The sequence below is a fragment of the Mobula hypostoma genome, chromosome 20 (genome assembly GCF_963921235.1).
Source record: "Mobula hypostoma chromosome 20, sMobHyp1.1, whole genome shotgun sequence".
NCBI classification, from domain to species: Eukaryota; Metazoa; Chordata; class Chondrichthyes; order Myliobatiformes; family Myliobatidae; genus Mobula; species Mobula hypostoma.
In genome coordinates, this window is record NC_086116.1 from 52153897 (window position 1) to 52177012 (window position 23116).

General features: G+C 42.8%; 1 protein-coding gene across 1 annotated transcript; it reads right to left on the reverse strand.

Moving 5' to 3' along the window:
- Window positions 1-416: 416 nt before the first annotated feature.
- On the reverse strand, window positions 417-22841 carry LOC134359226 (C-type lectin-like). Its single transcript, XM_063072183.1, has 6 exons — window positions 22734-22841; window positions 22586-22656; window positions 14474-14622; window positions 5683-5823; window positions 3493-3604; window positions 417-614 (listed from the first exon to the last, which is right to left on the reverse strand). The coding sequence occupies exons 2-6, from the start codon at window positions 22638-22640 to the stop codon at window positions 538-540; spliced, it is 534 nt and encodes a 177-aa protein (XP_062928253.1). The 5' UTR covers window positions 22641-22656; window positions 22734-22841; the 3' UTR covers window positions 417-537.
- Between the last annotated feature and the right edge of the window lie 275 nt (window positions 22842-23116).

Below are 23116 nucleotides of genomic sequence, written 5' to 3' on the forward strand. Positions count from 1 at the left end.
GTTCTATCAGATTATGCTGTATCTAGCCAAATGTCAAAGACCAGGAATTGTTTGCAAAATTGACAAACAGTTGGTTGAGTTGAATTTTAAACAGACAACAGAGGTTTTCATGCAATTGTGCAAAGGTATTTATGGGCCCATTTCATCTTCTGCAGCTTAGTCACAGTGTTGTAAAATCTCATTCCTTGCATCTATTCCAGTAAATCTCATTTGTGTCCTCATCAGATCCTTGATTTCACTTCCACGTGCGGTGGTCTGGACCCAACACACCATGTGCGGACAAGAGAAAGAGTTAATTTTACAAAGTCTTTTCTGCCTTGTTCTCAGTTCATCACTGAGTGCAGAGGTGGGGAGGAAGCAACAGTGGGACAGGAAGGCTGCTGGAAACTGGACTCACACAACAACAAACACACAGCTCAGGATGCAATTCTCTTTATTATTGACTGAGAAACTAAATGAGTACAGTCACCACAGACAGTGAGAGTGGCTACAAAGAAATCAGGCACTGAATCCACCGCTGGAAACCACTGGAGTCTTCTAAGTACATTGAAGTTTGTAGGCACAAACAAAACCAATCCTCGATCCACAGGGCAAATCATTCCAAGGTGCAGGACCTTGAAGCAGAAAAAAGGAACTCAACATTGACCTGTTAGACCACAAGCATAATGTTGCAGATGCTGAAAATCTGAAAATAATTCTAGAAATACTTCTACGGATGCATGATAGAGAGCATACTGATTGGTTGCATCACAACCTGCTATGGAAACACCAATGACCTTGAACGAAAAAGCGGACACAAGGCCAGTCCATCACACATAATGCTCTCTCCACCACTGAGCAGATCTACAAGGAGTGCTATCACAGGAAAGTAGCTTCCATTCTTAAGGGTACCCACCATCCAGGCCATGCTGTCTTTTTGCTGCAGTAATCAGGGAGGAGATACAGGAGCTGAAGGTCCCACATAGATTATCCCTCAACCATCAGTCTCCTGAACCAGAGTGAATAAATTCACTCACCCCAACACTGAACTGATACCACAAACCATAAGCAACACACAAAAAATGCTGGTGAACGCAGCAGGCCAGGCAGCATCTATTGGAAGAGGTACGGTCAACGTTTTGGGCCGAGACCCTTTGTCAGGACTAACTGAAAGAAGAGATAGTAAGAGATTTGAAAGTGGGAGGGGGAGGGGGAGATCCAACGTGATAGGAGAGGAGAGGAGGGGGAGGGATAGAGCTAAGAGCTGGAAAGTTAATTGGTAAAAGGGATACAAGGCTGGAGAAGGGAGAGGATCATGGGACTGGAGGCCGAGAGAGATAAAGGGGGGAGGGGAGCCCACTATAGTGAGAGGGACAGAGGGAAAAAAGAGGGGGAAATAATAACAATAATAATAATAAATATTTATTTATTTGTTATATTAATAATAATATTATTGTGCTTTTTGGAATAATTACTCAAAATTTCCATGGTATCTCTGTCTGCCCAACATGTTACTGCATTTGTTACATTGATAGCGAGGAGGGCCATTTTGTTGAAGTGGAAGGATACATCAGCTCCCACTTTGTCACAATGGTTCTCTCAAGTGATGCTATGTCTTAGTTTGGAGAAAATTAGAAGTCAAACCTTTGAACCTATATTTAATTTTGAGAAAAGATGGGGTTCATTTGCTCATTATTATCATTTGAGTTAATTGATAGATTTCCTCCACAATCTAATTGTAAATTTTTGGTTCTTTTTTTCTTGCTGGCGGTTTGACATTTATCTTTAGAAGCTTTTTGCATGGCGCATGGCACATGGTTCTGGGGTTGAACACCTAATAGTTTTTTTCCACTTTTTCTCGCTTAGTAGGGTTTTTTTATTATCACCAAAAATGTTCCAATCTTCAAATTAATGTTTTTTTGGGACATTGTAAGTGTTGCTTACTTCGATGTACTCGTGTTAATTTGGATAATAATAATAATAAAAAGATTTGGAAAGATAAATAAGGGATTGGGTACAAAGGGGAGGTGGGGCATTAGCGGAAGTTAGAGAAGTCGATGTTGATGCCATCAGGTTGGAGGCTACCCAGACGGAATATAAGGTGTTGCTCCTCCAACCTGACTGTGGCTTCATCTTGACAGTAGAGGAGGCCGTGCATAGACATATCAGAATAGGAATGGGACGTGGAATTAAAATGTGCGGCCACTGAGAGATCCTGCTTCCTCTGGCAGACAGAGCATAGGTGTTCAACAAAACGGTCTCCCAGCCTGTGTTGGGTCTCGCCAACATATAGAAGGTCGCATCGGGAGCACCGGACGCAGTATATCACCCCAGCCGATTCACAGGTGAAGTGTTGCCTCACCTGGAAGGACTGTCTGAGGCCCTGAATGGTGGTGAGGGAGGAAGTGTAAGGGCATGTGTGGCACTTGTTCCGCTTACAAGAATAAATGCAGGGAGGGAGATCAGTGGGAAGCGATTGGAGGGACGAATGGACAAGCGAGTCACGTAGGGAGCGATCCCTGTGGAAAGCAGAAAAGGCGGGGAGGGAAAGATGTGCTTAGTAGTGGGATCCAGTTGGAGGTTGCGGAATTTACGGAGAATAATATGTTGGACCCGGAGGCTGGTGGAGTGGTAGGTGAGGACAGGGAGAACCCTATTCCTAGTGGGGTGGCGGGAGGATGGAGTGAGAGCAGATATACGTGAAATGGGAGAGATACGTTTGAGAGCAGAGTTGATGGTGGAGGAAGGGAAGCCCCTTTCTTTAAAAAAGGAGGACATCTCCTTCGTCCTGGAATGAAAAGCCTCATCCTGACAGCAGATGCAGCAGAGACAGATTAATTGTGAGAAGGGGATGGCATTTTTACAAGAGACAGGGTGTGAAGAGGAATAGTTACAAGAGACAGCGTTCTACAATTCATATTCTTAATATTATTGATTACTTATCTATTATTATAATTTTGTTTTTTTTGTATTTACACAGTTCATTGGCTTTTGCACATTGGTTCTTTGTCCATCTTTGTGGTAGCTTTTCATTAATTCTACTGAGTTTATTTATATTTACTGTGAATGCCCACAAGCAAATTATATTAAGTTTTCTTTGAACTTTGAACTTTGAGTTTCTCTATCTGCAGTGACACACTGCAGGATCCTCCAAACCTGATATTACATTCCTTCACCTACAAGGTCGTACTGAGTTGAACCTGACCAAGGGGTTTCAATGTGAAATATTAACTCCGATGTTCTCTCCATAGACGCTGCCTGACCTACTGAGAAGTTAGTGAAAACGCTGCTTTTATCTCAGATTTCCAGCAATAGCAGTATTTTGTTTCATCTTCATACACTGACTGTTCCCGTCCCTGCATTACATCCCATTTATCCTCCTCTAACTGTTGGGCAATGAGTCCAGTTCAGCTGAGCATGGGGCTGGTTCATTCCTTCCGTTGTGACAGGCCTCTTCAATACTGTGTCTGAAATGGACTTCAAAAAAAACATTTATCTCACTGTTACACTTACTTCTAGAAAGAAGGTGCACACAGTCTTCATTGCCTTGGTGATTATCAGGCTGTCTTGAAGCCCAACATCTGTAAGTGTAGGAAGTTCCATCAGCCCATGTATGAGCCCCTTCCTGTGGAGTACAAATCAGTGATTATTTCTGTGGAACACTGAGTAATCTGTCACTTACTGGTACAGGGAGGAGCTAGACCCGAGTCAGAGTGAGACCAGAATACGAGCAGCCAGGACAAACGGGGTAGTGAATGAGATTTTAAATGACGGACTGTCAGGGTGGGGGAAATCTCATGGAAGTAACAGAATCCTTGGAACAAAAGAAACCGGATCTGAGAATAAAAGTCAGGGAGGAGGAATAATGACAACTCGGACAATGAGTCATTGAGCACAAATACACAGACTGATCTGATAAACACCAGAGGGACAAATGACAGAAGAACCTACAAAGTCAGCACATGAATGGATTCAGATAAATAAAGGTAGAGCAATCTTGAGCCATTATACCTCATTGACAGAGGGTAATATCTCTCCCTCTCTGTCACTCTGCCTCTCTCTGTCTCTGACACTCTTCCTCTCTCTGTCTGCCACTCTCCCTTCTCTCTCTCTCTCTCACTCCTTCTCTCTCTCCAGAGGGGAGGAGAAGATGGTGGCGCGACGCAGCGTGCGCGGCCGCTCCGAAATGATATTGTATTTGTAAGTAGGTACCGTGCACAATCCTGATTTGATGGAGACAGACGTGACAAGCACGGAGGAAAATCTGGAGAAACTTCTGAAATGCCCGCTTGGCTGCCGCTGCTACTGTGCAATTGAGAATCTCCGGAGGGGAAGGCCCCAAATCCTCGGCTTTGCCTATTGCTTGTTGCCGGGGCCGGGGTCGAAGCGCTCGGCAGAAATGGTGCTCAGTGTCGGAGAGCTGGTCGGAGGCTCGAAGTTTTCGGACAGACTCAAGAGTCGGCTGTGGTCGGGTGCTTCCAGGTGCTGCATCGGCAAGTTTGCGGCGCTGGAGGTTCATGGCAGGAGAGAGTTTCTCTTCCTTCTACCATCTGTGTGAGATGATGGGACTTTCAAGAGACTTTGAGACTTTTTTTACCGTGCCGTGCTCTGTTCTTTATCAAATTACGGTATTGCTTTGCACTGTTGTAACTATATGTTATAATTATGGGGGTTTTTTCAGTTTTTTTGTCTTGGTTTGTCTTGTGTTTCTGTGATGGCTTTCATGGAGCAACATTGTATCATTTCCTAATGCATATGCATTACTAAATGACAATAAAAGAGGACTGCGTGTCCTCATAATCTAATCTAATCTCTCTGTCTTTGTCCCTCTCTGTCTTTGTCCCTCTCTGTCTTTGTCTCTCTGTCGTCTGTCTGTCTCTGCCTCCCTTTCTCTCTCCCTGTCTCTCGGTACCTGCCCTAACTGTAGAGCCACAGCTACAACTAACACTTGGATGGTAAAACCAGATGACTGTGTGTGGAGTGGATGAGAAGCTCACTGGGATCCTCCTTCAAACTGTGCAGATTCAACATTGCTAACATAGAGAAATGTTTCCACTTGTGGTGCTGGACCATAAAGACAGGAGAGTCACTGATCAATCCAGCAGGCTCCTCGAGAGAAACCCTTTTCTCCAGACTGTTTAGAATGTGACTCACTGGGGTGAGGGATCGGTGAGGAAAAGTCAGAGACACTCATGATGGAGAAATGATCGTATCAGATGAAGGAGGGAGAGAGGAGGCGCATATGGAGATAAACGGGGACATAAACACGTGGAATTTATTTGTTCACAGGACGTGGTGACGCTGGTCAGACCAGCATTTATTGTCCTTCCTTGATCATCCTCTGACTATTTCAGAGGGCAGGGAAGAGTCAACACATTGATGGATCTCTGGAGTCGCAGTGAGGCCAGACTGGGGAAGGATGGCAGATTCTTCACCCTGAAGAACCACAGTGAACCAGATCAGTTTTTACAACAGTCTGGCTGTTCCATTGTCACCATTTCTGATAATAATGTTTACTATGGATTTATTGCATTTTATTTCCAGATTTCCCAGCTGCTGGGACAGGATTCAAACTCATGTCCCTGGATTATTAGGATACACCCAGTAACTTAACCCCCACACTGCCTCACCCCTGTTACTCTGCAGGATGGATGGTGTAATTCTGTCTGTGGTGGCAATGTAACACGTCATCATAAACTTCACCTTCCATATGTCGTTCAGGCCAATCCATGCCCAAGGCTTGCTTGTATCCACAGCACGGATCACGTTAGCAATGAACGTGTTGTGTTCGGCCGAGGTCACAGAAGCCAGATTTCCATAATGTGGGAGTTGATTGCAGAACTCCTATAAATGAAAGGGTATCATCACTTTTAATCCTCACACTGGGCCCTCAGTAAATTATCTGACCTGATGTTAGAAATTTCCTGAAACAGAGTTGTTTTTCTTCAAAGTGTTTGGTGTAAATCTAGCTCTGTGTTACCTGCTGGTTGTGGAGGGGGTTAGGCCTGAAACTGAAAAGCAGAAACCCTCGAGAGTTATGATCTCTGGATTGCTGCCTGTGCCACATGCGAGTAAGGGGGTTAAGAATAGGATGAACTGAGGGGTTTCAAGATGGCGGCAAGTTAAAGGTCTGCTTTGCTGAGCTCAGCACCGCAACACTGATAATTTTGCACATAAACCTATCCGTTTCAACTTCTTTTTAAATGCCCAAGTGTCAGATTTAATAGGATGAACATTGATGAGTATTTTTTGAGTTGTTCCAACACCATGCCTTCGAAAAGTACTAAAAAGATGACCAAGACAAACTGCACAGAGCGCTTGCCCGGGGCTGGGGAGCCAGCACTGTTAACGTGCTGGATCCTGCTTTTCATCAAGTAATTCAGCAAGTTACAGAGAACATAGCCAAAATGATGGACGAGAAGCTGGCTCCACTCTCTCTAATACTCCAAAACCACACATTGAAGCTTAAAAATCTTGATACAAGAACAACCAAGAGCCGAGTCTCCGCGGTAGAGACTGTAGCTGATCAGCCCAAAGCCGTATTCGGGCGCTGGAAAAGCAAGTTCAAAGCCTGTCTGACCATATCGATGATCTTGAGAATAGAGGTAGGGGGAAGAACATACGGATCATCGGTCTACATGAAGGTACAGAAGGCAGCCAACCAGCAAAATTTTTTGAGGGCTGGCTGCCTAATTTCCTTGATTTGGAGACCAAGGCTGGACACATTAAAGTGGAAAGAGCTCATTGTACGCTGGCTCCAAAGCCGGTTCCAGACCAATGCCCTCGACCTGTTCTTGTCCGGTTCCATAATTTCGATGATAAGCAAAGAGTGGTGGAGGCTTCGAGACACCGTGGGACTGATACCCAGGCTTTAATATATGAGGGATCCAGGCTTATGTTTCTTCAAGATTTCTCGGCAGCTGTTGTTTGGAAGCGCAAAGGATTTGACCAGCTGAGAGAATCCGGAATCCAGTACTTTATGCTATACCCAGCGGCACTGAGGATCACCTACAATGGGATCACCAAGATATTTGATTCTCCTGCCAAAGCTAAAACTTTTGTGGATACGTTGGGCTAAAGAATGTATATATTTTGTAGCCCTGGTCATGGACGATAACATGCTTGATGGTCACTTTATTTTACCTTTTCATTACTCGACAGCAAGACATTTTATAGGATGGGTAATGTGTTTGTTTTGATTAATATAGTTTCATTATTTGTTTAAGTTAACGGTGCTGCTTTAGCCTGAAGGAGTTTAAACATGACGGTAACAAATCGGTGGATTGATAAATCACGCCTTATTTTCATTTTTGACTATTTAAAATGCCATATTGATAGTGGGGCAGAATATGTGGTGCTAGAAGGTTCAGATATCCCCTTTAAGTGTGGGGTAAGTCCTCTTATTCAGCGCTGTTGGCACTTTGGCTTTTTTTGTGTGTGTGTGTTTTTTTTTGTTATTACTGCTCAGCTGATCTTAAGTTGGGTTTCTTCTCCTCCAGAGTCAATTGCTTGTTTTAAAGGGTTATGGCCAGTAATATATTAAAATTGTGCACTTGGAACATTAAGGGGAGTCATTCACCAATCAAGAGAAAGAGAGTCCTACTAATCCTGAAAAAGGAGAGGGTGGACATAGCCTTATTTCAGCAGACACATTTAAATGATAAAGAACATTTAAAACTGCAACAGAGTGGATTTGATCATGTCTATTTTTCATCCTTTAATACCAGCAGTAGGGGAGTGGCCATTTTAGTTAGGAAAAACCTACCTTTTAAGTTATTAGACTGCATTAAGGATAAGTATGACAGATTTGTGATTGTTAAGGCTTCAATACTGTATATGGAGAGGTATTCTTAATGTTTACTGCCCTCCAGCTCATCCTCTCAAATTCCTAATTTTCCAAATTTACAAGCTTTTCAATACAAAACATTATTGAAGGTGGGGATTTTAATTGTCTCATGGACTCAGTGATGGACAGAATGCCATTGCTGTCCTCACAGTCTAAACAAATCATGGGCTTATGTGGAGAACTCGGACTTGTGGATGCCTGGAGGTTGTCATATCCCTCAGACAAAGACTTTACATTTTTTTCTAATCCACACAAGTGTCACACCAGAATTGATCTTTTTGGGAACTTAGATCTCCCAGGCATTTCTTTTGAACAAGAGTCCCTCCTCAATGCTCCATTGGCTTTTTAGAACAGCTTGTTGTTGAGCCCACGAGGGGATCAGCTGTACTGGATTGGGTATTGTGTAATACCGGAGGTGATTAAAGAGATTGAGGTGAAGAAACCCTTAGGAGGCAGTGAGCATAACATGATTGAGTTCACTGTGAAAGTTGAAAAAGAGAAGCCTAAATCTGATGTGTCGGTATTTCAGTGGAGTAAAGGAAATTATAGTGGCATGAGAGAGGAACTGGCCAAAGTTGACTGGAAAGCGACACTGGCGGGAAGGATGGCAGAGCAGCAGTGGCTGGAGTTTATGCGAGAAGTGAGGAAGGTGCAAGATAGATATATTCCAAAAAAGAAGAAATTTTCGAATGGAAAAAGGATGCAACCGTGGTTGACAACAGAAGTCAAAACCAAAGTTAAAGCAAAGGAGAGGACATAAAAGGAAGCAAACATTAGTGGGAAGACAGAGGATTGGGAAGTTTTTAAAAGCTTACAAAAGGAAACTGTAAGGTCATTAAGAGGGAGAAGATGAACTATGAAAGGAAGCTAGCTAATAATATCAAAGAGGATACTGAAAGCTTTTCCAAGTATATAAAGAGTAAAAGACAGGTGAGAGTAGATATAGGACCGATAGAAAATGATGCTGGAGAAATTGTAATGGGAGATAAGGAGATGGCAGAGGAACTGAACGAGTATTTTGTATCAGTCTCCACTGAGGAAGACATCAGCAGTATACTGGACACTCAAGGGTGGCAGGGAAGAGAAGTGTGCGCAGTCACAATTACGACAGAGAAAGTACTCAGGAAGCTGAATAATCTAAAGGTAGATAAATCTCCTGGACCAGATGGAATGCACCCTTGTGTCCTGAAGGAAGTAGCTGTGGAGATTGCGGAGGCATTAGCGATGATTATTCAAAAGCCGATAGATTCTGGCATGGTTCCGGAGGACTGGAAGATTGCAAATGTCACTCCGCTATTTAAGAAGGGGGCAAGGAAGCAAAAAGGAAATTATAGACCTGTTAGTTTGACATCGGTGGTTGGGAAGCTGTTGGAGTCGATTGTCAAGGATGAGGTTACAGAGTACCTGGAGGCATATGACAAGATAGGCAGAACTCAGCAGGGAATCCTTAAAGGAAAATCCTGCCTGACAAACCTATTACAATTTTTTGAGGAAATTACCAGTAGGCTAGACAAGGGAGATGCAGTGGATGGAAATACGGGAAAGTTACATACGTGGATAGGGCGTTGGTTGATTGGCAGGAAACAGAGTGGGAATAAATGGATCCTATTCTGGTTGGCTGCCGGTTACCAGTGGTGTTCCACAGGAGTCCGTGTTGCAGCGGCTTCTTTTTACATTGTACATTAACAATTTGGATTATGGAATAGTTGGCTTTGTGGCTAAGTTTGCTGATGATACGAAGATAGGTGGAGGGGCCGGTTGTGCTATGGAAACAGGGTCTGCAGATAGACTTGAATAGATTGGAAGAATGGGCAAAGAAATGGCAAATGAAATACAATGTTGGAAAGTGTATGGTTCTGCACTTTGGCAGGAGAAATAAACGGGCAGACTATTATTTAAATGGGGAGAGAATTCAAAGTTCTGAGATGCAACAGGACTTGGGAGCCCTCATACAGGATATCCTTAAGGTTAACCTCCAGTTTGAGTCGGTGGTGAAGAAGGCAAATGCAATGTTGGCATTCATTTCTAGAGGAATAGTGTATAGGAGCAGGGATGTGATGTTGAGGCTCTATAAGGCGCTGCTGAGACCTCACTTGGAGTACTGTGGGCAGTTTTGGTCTCCTTATTTAAGAAAGGATGTGCTGACGTTGGAGAGGGTACAGAGATGATTCACTAGAATGATTCCGGGAATGAGAGGGTTAACATATGAGGAACGTTTGCTCTTGGACTGTATTCCTTGGAGTTCAGAAGAATGAGGGGAGACCTCAAACATTTCGAGTGTTGAAAGGCGTGAACAATGTGGATGTAGCAAAGTTGTTTCCCATGATGGGGGCATCTAGTACGAGAGGGCATGACTTAAGGATTGAAGGGCGCCCATTCAGAACAGAGATGCGAAGAAAATTTTTTAGCCAGAGGGTGGTGAATCTATGGAATTTGTTGCCATGGGCAGCAGTGGAGGCCAAGTCATTGGGTGTATTTAAGGCAGAGATTGATAGGTATCTGAGTAGCCAGGGCATCAAAGGTTATGGTGGGAAGGCGGGGGAGTGGGACTAAATGGGAGGATAGATCAGTACGTGATAAAGTGGCGGAGCAGACTCGATGGCTGAATTGCCGACTTCTGCTCCTTTCTCTTGTCTTATTATCTATACATGAGATACAGGAAGCTGTGAGACAGTTCCAAAGTGGGAAGGCCCCTGGTCCTGATGGACTCACTAGTGAATCCTATAAAGAGTTCACAGGGTTATTATCAGAGCCTATGCTAAACATGTTTAATCATGCATTTACCTGTGGTCTCCTCCCATCATCATTGAGAGAAGCTAATATCTCCCTAATACTTGAAAAAGGAAAGAGCCCTGAAGACTGTGCCTCCTACAGGCCTATTTCATTGTTAAATATTGACTTTAAAATCTTATCTAAAACCTTAGCGTTGCGATTAGAAACTGTGTTACCTTTTATCGTAAAAGAGAATCAAACGGGTTTTGTAAAAGGCCGTAAGTCATCTAACAATATCAGAAGATTACATAATATGATTCAGGCATGTCAGCAACAGGCAGTGGATGGCTTGGTGGTTTCCTTAGATGCAGAGAAGGCTTTTTGTGGTGTCGAATGGCTGTATCGTTTATTCATCTTAGAACGATTTGGTCTGGACAGTAATTTTATTGAGTGGGTGAAGGTTCTTCACAATGACCCTTTGGCTGCGATTCTTACTAATGGTATTAGGTCAGATAATATTAGTATTTTGAAGGGCAGCCGGCAGGGCTACCCTTTATCACCACTACTTTTCACACTAGCGATCGAGCCATTGGCTGAGGCTATTCGGCAAGACTCCAAAAAATCTGCTCCAGACTAAAGTCACATAAAATTACATTGTATGCAAATGATGATCTAATTTTCTTATCAAACCCTGCTATAGCAGTGCACCACCTTATACAATGCATTAATTCATTTAGCACCTTTTCAGGTTATAAAATCAACTTTACTAAATCAGAGGCTATGCCTCTGAAGAATCTGCAGCAGGTACCTGACACTCAGTGTTTTCCCTTTTAAATGGTCACAGACAGGTTTTCTTTACCTAGGCATATTCATCACATCTACATTTAATCAATTATTCAAAGCTAACTTTACATAGTTATGTGACAAAATCAAACAGGATCTTGAACGATGGAGCACTCTTCCTATTTCTTAGCTTGGCCAAATATCCTTGCTCAAAATGAACATTCTTCCTCTTCTGCTCTACCCACTACGAATGATTCCAGTCATTTTCACCCAACGAACACTTAAAAAAAAATGGCTGGTTTGGGTCTTTCATGTGGAACAAAAAAGACCCTGTTTTAAAATGTCTAAGTTACAGCTTCCCAGTGCTCTAGGGGATCTGAATTTTCCAGACATCAAAAAATATCAATTAAGTTCCTTTTTGTCTTATGTGGTTGACTGTGTCTGCAGGGATCCCTTCTCAATTTGGCTGGACATTAAGCCTCACAAATAAAATGCCCTCTTCTTAATTTGCTTTTCCTCAATAAGATGAAATTAGTTAAGAAATATTGTCAGAATCCAATAATATTTAACACAATCAAGGCTTGGAGGCGGTGCGACAAACTGAGGGCAACGCAGCAAAAATATCACCCTTCACTCCAGTAATCAGCAGTCCAGATTTTCAGCCTGGCATAATGGATCCTGGATTTAAACTTTGGATTTCTAAGGGTACTTTCCATTTAGGAGACTTGTTTGATGAAGGAACGATGATGTCTTTTAGTCAAATGCTGTAGTGCAGAAATTCAACATACCCAGCCAGGATCTTTTTGTTTCTTTCAGATAAGAGATTATATACAGTAAAAACGTGATTGTTAATTGATTTCTATAGTTCTGACATGGAAAAGAGGGTGTTTTGTTCTCGGGGTGAAGTCTACATCAGAACTTTTTACAGCATCCTGAGGGAATGTTCTTGTGGAGAGGCTGAGCAGCTGGGAAAGGTCTGGGAGGAGGAGCTGGGAGTAGAAATTACAGCTGAAACATGGAAAAACATCTGTGATAATGCAAAGAAATTTTCAGTTTGTAATAGAACTGAAGCATTGCAGCTCAAAATTCTGCATAGAGCCCATCTGACTCATGATTGTCTCTCGAAATTTAAGATGGGGGTTTCTCCAATGTGTTCTAAATGTAAAGGAAATATTCAAACTCTCATCCATTGTATTTGGACTTATCCCAAACCTCAGGCATACTGGAATGATATTTTGGGTGAAATGGAAAAGATTCTGAAGATGGAGCTTGAACTGGACCCCGTATCTTTTCTCTTAGGCCTACCCAGCAGTCGTATTATTAATGCACATCAGAAAAAACTTATTAACATCCTGACTTCTTGTGCGAGGAAGAACATTTTACTTGGTTGGATATCCAGTAAGGCCCCCGGACTTTCTGGTTGGTGTAAATTAATCATGGAATATATATTCCTTTGGACTTTTTTAATATGTATGGTACACACAAAAACAAATAGTTTTCATAAAACGTGGCAACCTTTTTTACAATATGTAGATGTAAATCTGTCTGCTATACTAATAAGGGCTTTTGTATAGGATATGATGGTGATGTCCATACTTTGATGGAAGTACTTTGATAGTTGATATCTGTGAGGGCAAGAAATGTAAATGTACCTGGAAATTGAAAGTTTTGTTATGCTGAACATAAAAAAAATAAAAAATGAAAAAAGAAGAATGGGATGATCTGGCAGATGAATGTGTGGCTGAAGAATTCATACAGGAGGCAGTTAGGCTGAACAGTGGTTGGAAGGATATTGGAGTCTGTCATTAACAATGAGCCTTTGGGATACCTGAAGGTTCATGATAAACTGGGGTAGAGTTAGTATAGTTTTCTAAAGAGAGAATATTGTCTGACAAATCTGTTGAAATTCTTTGAGGAAATAACAGGCAGGATAGACAAAGCTGGGGAGAAAATTTCAAAAATCAGAGGTTCAAAGGATTCGTGCTGGATTTCCTCAAGGTTAACTTGCAGATTGAGTCAGTGGCAAGAAAGGGAAATGCAACATTAACATTCATTTCAAGAGGATGAGAAAGGAATCAGAATCAGATTTAATATCACTGGTATTTGTTGTGGAATTTGTTACCTTTGTGGCAGCAGTACTTGAAGTATACACGTGTCTATTAATTAGTTATGTTAAAATAAGCAGACAAACAATACGAAAGCAAGGATGAAATGCTGAGCCTTTATAGGGCATTGGTCAGACGGTGCTTGGAGTATTGCAAGTCGTTCTGGTCCCACCATCTTAAAAAAGATGCACTGGCATTGGAGAGTGTCCAGAGGAGGTTCATGGGAACAATGTCAGGAACTACAGAGTAACACATGAGGAGTGTTTGACTTTCTGTGCTTTAGTCACTGGAGTTTAGAAGAATGAGGGGGGATCTCTTTGAAACCTATCACATATTGAAAGGCCAAAATACAATGGAAGTAAAGAGGATGTATCCTATACAACAGGAATTCTGCAGATGCTGGAAATTCAAGCAACATACATCAAAGTTGCTGGTGAACGCTGGGATCCCTTACTCACTCTTCCTTCAGTTAGTCCTGACGAAGGGTCTCGGCCTGAAACGTCGACTGCACCTCTTCCTACAGATGCTGCTTGGCCTGCTGCGTTCACCAGCAACTTTGAAGGATGTATCCTATAGTGGACGAGTTGAGAACCAGATGGCACAGCTTCAGAATTGTGGGACAACCATTTAGAAAGGGGTTGAGAGAAAATTTTTAGCCAAAGCGTGGTGAATTTCTGGAATTTAGACAACTGTGCAGGCAGAGTCATTGGGTATACTTAAGGTGAAGGTTGATAGTTTTTTGATTAATCAGGGTATCAAAGGTTACGGGGAGAAAGCAGAAGAATGGGGTTGAGAGGGATAATAAATTAGCCATGATGGAATGGCCTAATTCTGCTCTATGGCTTTTGGTCCTTATTTCTAAATTTTCACGTGTTGATCTGATTGATAGGAAGCAGAGTCCACAGCTGCAGAGAAGCACACCTTGTAACACAAGGACCCATCATGGAGAGTTCAACCAGAGGCTGTGCTGTGAGTTCATGGGAATGAACCAGCAGAAACCAACATTTTCCAGAACTCCCAGAGCAATCACTGGGTTTCAATGACTTACCTCAGCTTCTTTCCATGTCTTTTTGTCAGGGAAAAACCTATTACAGGTGTTTAAAGGAGGAAAGTAAAACCAGTTTTCATCACAATGTCCTCGGGTTATAACATGAGGATGGTACAGTTGCTCCTTCACCTCGTTGAGAATTGTGGTCCCTTTCAATTAAACAGGTATTGAGTGTTAAATCAGATGGAATAATGACAGGGGAATATTAAAACACCAATTCCAAATAATCACAACACAAGAAACTCTCTGGATCCACAGAAATTGGTCAATGCTCTTTGACCACATCACGGTGCCAGAGGACTGAGAGGTTTCTGGAGGGACACTATTCTTTGCAATAGGGACAGTGGTAAACCAGACAACTATGGATCAGAGTCTGACACTGGTGGTGGGAAATGTTTATAAATGTTTATAACACTGTTCACCATCAATTTGAACAGTGTTTGAGAAAATCCCATGTGGATGATTCAAGTAGATCCAAGAGAAACAAATTTATGAAACGTTTTGTTCTGTCCGCACCTGGTGTTCAGGAGAGGGTGCACAGGAGATTCACCAGGACATTGTCTGAAATGGAGTGTTTCAGATATGAGCAGGGACTAGATGGACTTGGTTTGCTTCCCTGGAGTAAAGGAGACTGAATGAAGACGTGATCAAGATCCACAATATAAAGAGGGGCATAGAATTGGTGGGGTTGTGAGAAACTGTTCCTCAGTACAGAGATATTTAAAACCAGAGGACATGGTTTAAGGTGAGGTGTAAGATATTCAGAGGGCATCTGAATATTTTTTCACGAGGAGTATATTTGCAATCTTGGATGCATTTCCTGAGATGGGGGGAGAGTTAGGTACTTTCACAGCACTTGGAAACATTGAAGAAGCAATTGAATCACAAGGGCATGATGGATGGCTAGAGGCCAAGCACTGGTGAAGGAGATGAAGTCGATTGAACTTGATGGCTGGCATGGATATGGTTGACAATGGCTTTTTTGTTGTACAATCTGTTGATTTTTAAGGTGAATTTTTGATTACTTCAAGAAGTTCAAAACAAAAAGGAAAAGATCAACAAGATTTGTGATGTGTGGAAGGATGTGTGATAGAGACAGCACCTCTACTTTCTTAGAATTTGGTGTAGGTTCAGCATGTCATCTATCTCATTGACAATATTTTATAGATGCATTGCGGAGAGTATCCTGACCAATTTCAATATAGCCTGGTATGGAAAAACAAATGCAGAGGAATGAAAAATTCTACAGAAGATGGTGGATACACCCAGTCCTTTCCAGGCAATGCCTTCCCGAAAATTGAGCACATTTACAAGGAATGCTGCCACAAGAAGTCTGCATCCATTATCAAGGACCCCCACTATCCAGGTCAGGCTCTCTTCTTGCTTCTACCATTAGGCAAGAGGTACAGAAGTCTTAGGCACCACACTGCCACATTCCAGACCGTTATTACCCTGCAATGCTCAGGCTCCTGAACTAGCATAGATATTTTATCTCACCTCAACTCTGAACTTATTCTACAACCTACAGGGAGAAAACAAGACAATAGTATACATGGAGAATGGTAGGATAGTAAGCAGTGGGAACATGGATGTCCAAGACTTTGGAGACCAGGCTCTGTCTCACTCTCTCACTCCAGGTGTCCCTGTTTCACAGCGAGAGGGGATAGATACAAGTAGTTGTTCACAGGATTCCTGGGCGATGTGGAGAAATAATTTCAGCACATCTGCTCTGTGTCTTTCTGGTTCTCTGCCTAGTCTCAGCTACCTGAATCGCAACTACAGCCCTCCATATCAATCTCATCTATATACCATTCCAAACTTCTCTTAAATGTTGCAATTGAATCCATATCTATCACTTCAGCTGACAGTTCATTCCACACGTGTACCACCCTTGGAGAGAAGTAATTAACCCTCAGGTTCCCCATAAATATTTCACCTTTCACCCTGAACCTCTAACCTCTAGTTGTACTCTCACTCAACCTCAGGGGGAAAAGTCTGCAAGGGTTCCTCCAATCTATGCGCCATTATACTTTTGTATTCCTCTGAGATTTCCCTTCATTCTCCTGTGCTCCAGAGAATGAAGTTCTCGCCAATTCAACCTATTCCTGTAACTCAGATCCTCCCCAAGTACAACACCTCACAACTGTCTGCCGTAAATTTCACCTGCTATTTTTTCACTTTAGTTTCCCAGCCGGTTCAGATCGTGTTACAAGCTTTGATGGCCTCCCTGACTGTCCACTTTGCATCAATCTTGATGTCATCTGTAAATATTCTGGTCCAATTTGCCACATTATCATTTAAATTATTAACATACAGTGAATGATGAAGAACAATGGACCAATCACCGATCACTGAAGCACACCACTCAGAGAGAAGATCATCTACAAACACCCTCTGGCTTTGTTCGCTAAGACAATGTTGCATCCAACTGACAGCTTCAGCCTGAAGGCCAAGTGACTTAACCCTACGGATCAGCCTCCTATTCTGGATTTTGTCAAAGGCCTTGCTAAAGTCCACGTAGAAAACATCCAATCCTTCTACATCTCACCCATTGCCCAGGACTTATTTAGTTTCTCTGCCAGAGCCTCTGCAGTGTCCGCACTAGCCTCCCTCTAGGTCTGAGGGGACACCTTGTCAGTGCCTGGGGATTTATGAACCTTGATTCACCTCAATATAGCCATGTACAGTCTGTGACCTCACTACATTTTTGCCTTAGTTCTGCAGTCTGTGTGTCTGTCTTCCAAGAAAGTACAGATGCAAAAAGAACATCAAGATCTCCACCATTTCTTTTTGCCCCATGCATAGACTACCATAATAATCTTCAAGAGGACCAACTTTATCCCTTGCTGTCATTCTGATTTTCATATGGCTTTAGAAACCTTTGGGATTCTCTTTTATCTTATCTACCAGGCAACTTCATGTCTTTTAGTGCTCCTGAGTTCTCCTTGAAATGCTATTTTGCATTTATTATGCCCCTTAAGTGACTTTCCTTAACAAAACTCTCAATATCCTCTGATATTGTTGGTAAAATTCCACCTTCACCAGAAAAGCTGGTACAACTCCAAACTGCCATCACAAAGAGCATCCTCACATCAGCCATTGCTGTCCAGTTTGGGACATCATCCTCTCAATACAAAAAGTACAGCAAAGTGCCAGCTCAGGTGATTGGCTGCTGTCTACCTCCTCTGCAGGGTTTGCATGTCTCCAGGACAAAGGACTGAGCAGGAAAAATCATTGTGACCATTAACCACCCTACAAATTGCCTTCTTGAACAGTTCCCTTCTGGAAAACACCACAGAACTATTAAAATAAAAACTTCACACCATCTTAGAGTCAATTTGCCATTACTAGGGGAGATGATTGGGAAACTGAAAGGTCTGAAGGTAGATAAGGCACCTGGACCAGCTGGTGTACAACCCGGGGTTCTGAAATAGGTGGCTAAAGAGATTGTGCAGGTATTAGTAATGATCTTTCAGATTCAATTGATTCTGGCATGGTTCTAAAGTAATCTTCATTTTTTATGAAGGGAGAGGCAAAAGAAAGGAAATTATAATCTGGGTAGTCTGATGTCAATGGCTGGGAAGATGATGGAGTCGATACGTAAGAATAGTTTCGGAGTACTTGGAGGCAATGATAACATAGGCTGTAGCCAGCATGGTTTCCATCAGGGGAAACCTCGCCTGACAAATCTTCTGGAATATTTTGAAGGAATAACAAGCAGGATAGACGAAGAAGATTCGTTGAATGTTGCGTACTTGGATTTTCAAAAGGCCTTTGCTAAAGTGACACACCTGAGACTGCATAACAACTTAAGAGCCCATCAAATTACAGAAAAGTACTAGCATAGATATAGTATTGGCTGATTGACAGGAGGCAGAGTGAGAATGAAGGGAACCTTTCCTGGATGGCAGTCACTGATTAGTAATGTTCCACAGGGGTCTGTGTTGGGACCACTTCATCTTACATTATATGTCAGGGATTTGGATGATGAATTGCTGGCATTCCACCCGAGTTTGCAGATGATATGAAGATAGGTGGAGTGACAGGTAGTTTTCAGGAATTAGAGAGGCTTCAAAATGACTATTATAGATTAGAACAGCGGTCCCCAACCACCGGGCCGCGAGGAAACGATATGATTTGGCGATATGAGTCAGCTGCACCTTTCCTCATTCCCTGTCACGCGCTGTTGAGTTTGAACGCACGTGAGATCATGATCCGCGCGTCATCCACTTCAGCGCGGGAAGGAGATCAACTCCTCGAGCTTGCAAATGACGGCGGGCTGAAAAGTACGTCTGACATAACGTCTCTGCCGGCATTCTGGATCAAAGTCAAAGCTAAATATCCTGAGATAGCCACGAAAGCACTAAAAACGTTGCTTCCATTTCCAACATATCTCTGCAAAGAATGTAACGAAAACTAAATTGCGGAATAGACTGGACACAAGGAACCCCGTTCGAGTATCACTGTCTCCCGTCACCTCTCGATAGGACCATGTTGTTGCAGGGAAACAAGCCCAGGACTCCCACTGATTCAGCGATTCTGGTGTGTTGCAATGATTTTATATGTTCATATGGGGAAAATACGTGCTGTGTGTTTAATATCCAAACGTTACTTAAAATGTTATAACAATTGCAGCACGGAAACAGGCGATCTCTGCCCTTCTAGTCCGTGCCGAACGCTACTCTCACCTAATCCCACCGACCTGCACTCAGCCCATAACCCTCCATTCTTTTCCTGTCCAATTTTTCTTCAAATGATAATATCGTACCTGCCTCTACCACTTCTACTGGAAGTTTTTTCAACACTTACTTCAAGCTCCCCTGTCCTCCCCTGATAATTGACTTATCACTATATTCATGCGAGGAAAATATGCGCTGTGTGTTTAATATTAAATCCGTTAGATAAACCCTTTTAGAAACGAAATTGAGTTGTATTAGCCACTTATCACCTATATTCCGGTCGTGATTAACACCCCCCCCCCCACAGAATTGGCAAAAGCGATTTGTAGAAAAAACTCGGCACGGACACAAAAGCGCAAGTCACGCATGCACACTTGTGCCCGCGGAAGGCTTCATGGTCATTGTAGTCTTTCTCTGGAAAATCCAACGTATTTTACTGCTACTCTTATCCGTTGGCAACCCTACCACACAACCCCCCCCCCCCCCGGTTGGCCGGTCCGCAAGAATATTGTCAATATGAAACCGGTCCGCAGTGCAAAAAAGGTTGGGGACCACTGGATTAGAAGATTCGAAAAGAAATGGCAGATGGAATACAGTGTAGGGAAGTGTATAGTCATGCACATTGGTAAAAGAAATAAAAGTGAGACTATGTTCTAAATGCAGAGCAAATTCAAAATTCTGAGGTGCAAAGGAATTTGGGCATCCTAGTGCAGGATTCCCTAAAGATTAGTTTGCAGGTTGAGTCAGTGGTGCGGAAGGCAAATGCGATATTAAATTCCTGTTGAGAGGACTATGATATTAATCAAGGATGTAATGTGGAGACTTCATAAAGCACTGATGAGGCCTCAGTTTGGAGTATTGTGAGCAGTTTTCAGTGCCCTTATCCAAAAAAGGATGTGCTAGTGTTGGAGAGGGTTCAAAGGAGGTTCAGGAACATGATTCTGGAATTTAAAGGCTTGTCTTGGGATTGTGAGAGACAAGGTGGAAAGGGAGTCGATGTTTGGATTCTGATGAATACAAACTGATCTATTCAGGAGATAATAAACAGGAAATAACACCAAACTCTCAAAGAAGAAAAATCCTGATGGGATTCTGGGCATTATTGGACTGAGTAATTCTGATGAAACTCTGAAGGCAATAAATGAACATTTCAATAATGGTAGGATATGCTTCAACAGCCAATAATAGTGAAGAAGATAAAGTAAGTTTTATCATATCTTACAAGAAGTAAAAGACAACTGCAAATCACATGAAAATGAAAATAGCAAAAAAAATTGTCCTTGATCTTCGATCCTCGATAACCAATGTTCGCTAAACTTTCCTTTTTACAGGATTAAACAGTTTATGTACATTCAATATTTCACTTTAGAAGGACTCCCACTTGCCAAGCATCTCTTTGCTGGAAAACAATCTATTCCAATCTACACCTGGCAGATCCATCTGAATTGACCTTCCTCTAGATTAGAAATTCACCTGAGGATCAGTCCTATTCTTCATCACGATGTCTTGAAACTAATGAAATCATGATCACTCAATCCAAAATGCTTCCTCCACTCACTTCTGTCACCTGTCCTGTCTCAGTGCTATATTCTGGAACATTTTTGATATTTCGAAGAGATGTTGTGTGTCAGTTAAGTTATCAAATCAGGCACAAGTACAACCTTTGCCAGCTCTGTGGATATGCTCCCTATTGTCTTCATCCTCACCATCAGGTGTACAAGTATGTTTTCCTGTGAAGAGACACTGCGAAGAAATCTCTGTCTGCTCTACATGAGAGTCTCCAACTCATCTTCCATCTCAATAGCTCAGATGAATGTCTTGAACAAGAGACATTTTGTTTAGGACATCCTGGTCAGCTCTGAGGCTGAGCTATGCAGATGTTCCCAATGAGTGGACAGGTCGTAAGGCTGCGGAACTGGAAGGCATCCCAGGGCGAGTACTTAGGATGTGCACAGCACAGCTGACTGGTGTGTTTACAGACATTTTTAATCTCTCCCTCTCCCAGTGTAGAGTGTCCTCCTGCTTCAAACTATCCACCATTGTCCCTGTACCAAAAAAGACCAGGGGTGCATGGCTGAACGACTGGTGTCCTGTCGCTTTCACCTCAATAACAGGCAAATGCTTTGAGAGTCTGGTCAAGGATTACATCTGCAGCTTGCTACCACCCAAACTGGACCCCTACAATTTGCCTATGGACACAACCAATTGACAGATGACGCAATAGCCACTGCTCTACATACCGTCCTTACACAGCTGGAGAAGGATGCTTATGTGAGAATGCTGTTCTTGGACTACAGTTCAGCAGTCAACACCATAGTTCCTTCCAGGCTCGACAAGAAACTCAGAGGACTCGGCCTTGTGCAGCTGGATAGTGGATCTGCTGTCAGGTCGCAAGCAGTTTGTAAGAGTGGGCTCCCTCACCTCCAACCCTCTGACTCTCAATACAGGAGCCCCTCAGGGCTGCGTACTGAGTCCCATCCTTTACTCCCTGTATACCTATGACTGTATCATCAGCCACAGCTCCAAAATGCTAATTAAAATTTCCGACAACACTACGTTGATTGGCTTATCTCAAACGATAATGAGGTGGCCTACAGGGAAGAAGTTATCTCTCTGACACAGTGGTGAAACAACCTCACCATCAATTATGCAAAAACAAATGAGCTGGTTGTAGATCACAGGAGGAAAGGAGACGGGCTAACCCCTATTGACATCAGTGGATCTGGAGTTGAGGGGGTAAACAGCTTCAAGTTCCTCAGCATCCATATCACCGAGGACCTCACATGGTCTGTGCACACCAGCTGTGTGGTGAAAAAGGCACAACAGCGCCTCTTTCACCTCAGGCAGTTGAAAAAGTTTGGTATGGGCCCCAAATCCTGAGAACTTTCTACAGGGGCAGAATTAAGAGCATCCTGATTGGCTGCATCACTGCCTGGTATGGGAACTGTACGTCCCTTAATCGCAAGACTCTGCAGAGAGTGGTGCGGACAGCCCAGTGCATCTGTAGTTGTGAATTTCCCATGATTCAGGACATTTACAATTGCAGGTGTGTAAAAACAGCCTGTAGGATCATTAGGGACCCAAGCCATCCCAACCACCATCTTTTGCAGCTGCTACCATCCGGGAAGCAGTACTGCAGCATAAAAGCCAGGACCAACAGGCTCCAAGACAGCTTCTTCCACCAGGCCATCAGACTGATGAACTCACACTGATTTGAGTATACTCTATATTACATTGACTGTTCTATTTATTATAAATTACTATGAGTGCAGATTGCACATTTGGACAGAGACAAATCAATTCAATTTCCTTCCGCACCCCAACCGGAATCGATAGCCACAAATTCCCATTTCCCACAGTCCCAGCACAGTACCTGTACAGTCATTCCTCACAGCAATATATTTATAAAGATCCTGGAATCAATGGACCTTACCTGCCACATCACTGACAAGCAGTGCGGTCACCACGAAAACCAACACCAACATCATGTTTCTTCCCTCAAACCTGAAACACAAGAAAATAATTCATCATTAGCGTCAAGTTTCCCAGTGAAAGTGGGGATATCCTGCTGCCATTCCCACCTCTCTCTCTCTCTCCAAAATGCCTGTGTCAATTAGATTTCCAGTCCTGATGCACCCCTATATATATGTGTAGATCTGAGACCTTGGAGGCTTTGAGAACCACTCAAATCAAACCCATTTGGCCGCACCTCACACCTAAAAATCTCTGCCAACCAATCACTGATTGACAAACTTGAATGACATAATTGGGAAACCACAGGAATGTCTTGAGAACTCCAAGTGTGGCTGTGGAATGTTGTTCTGTAACTAAACACTGAGAATTGGAGGCTGCAGAGAACATTTATGTTTGCATAATGATTTTCATGAAATCAGATTTAGACAGCTAAGATATAGGAGCAGAATTAGGACATTTGACCATCGAGTCTGCTCTGCCATTTCATCAT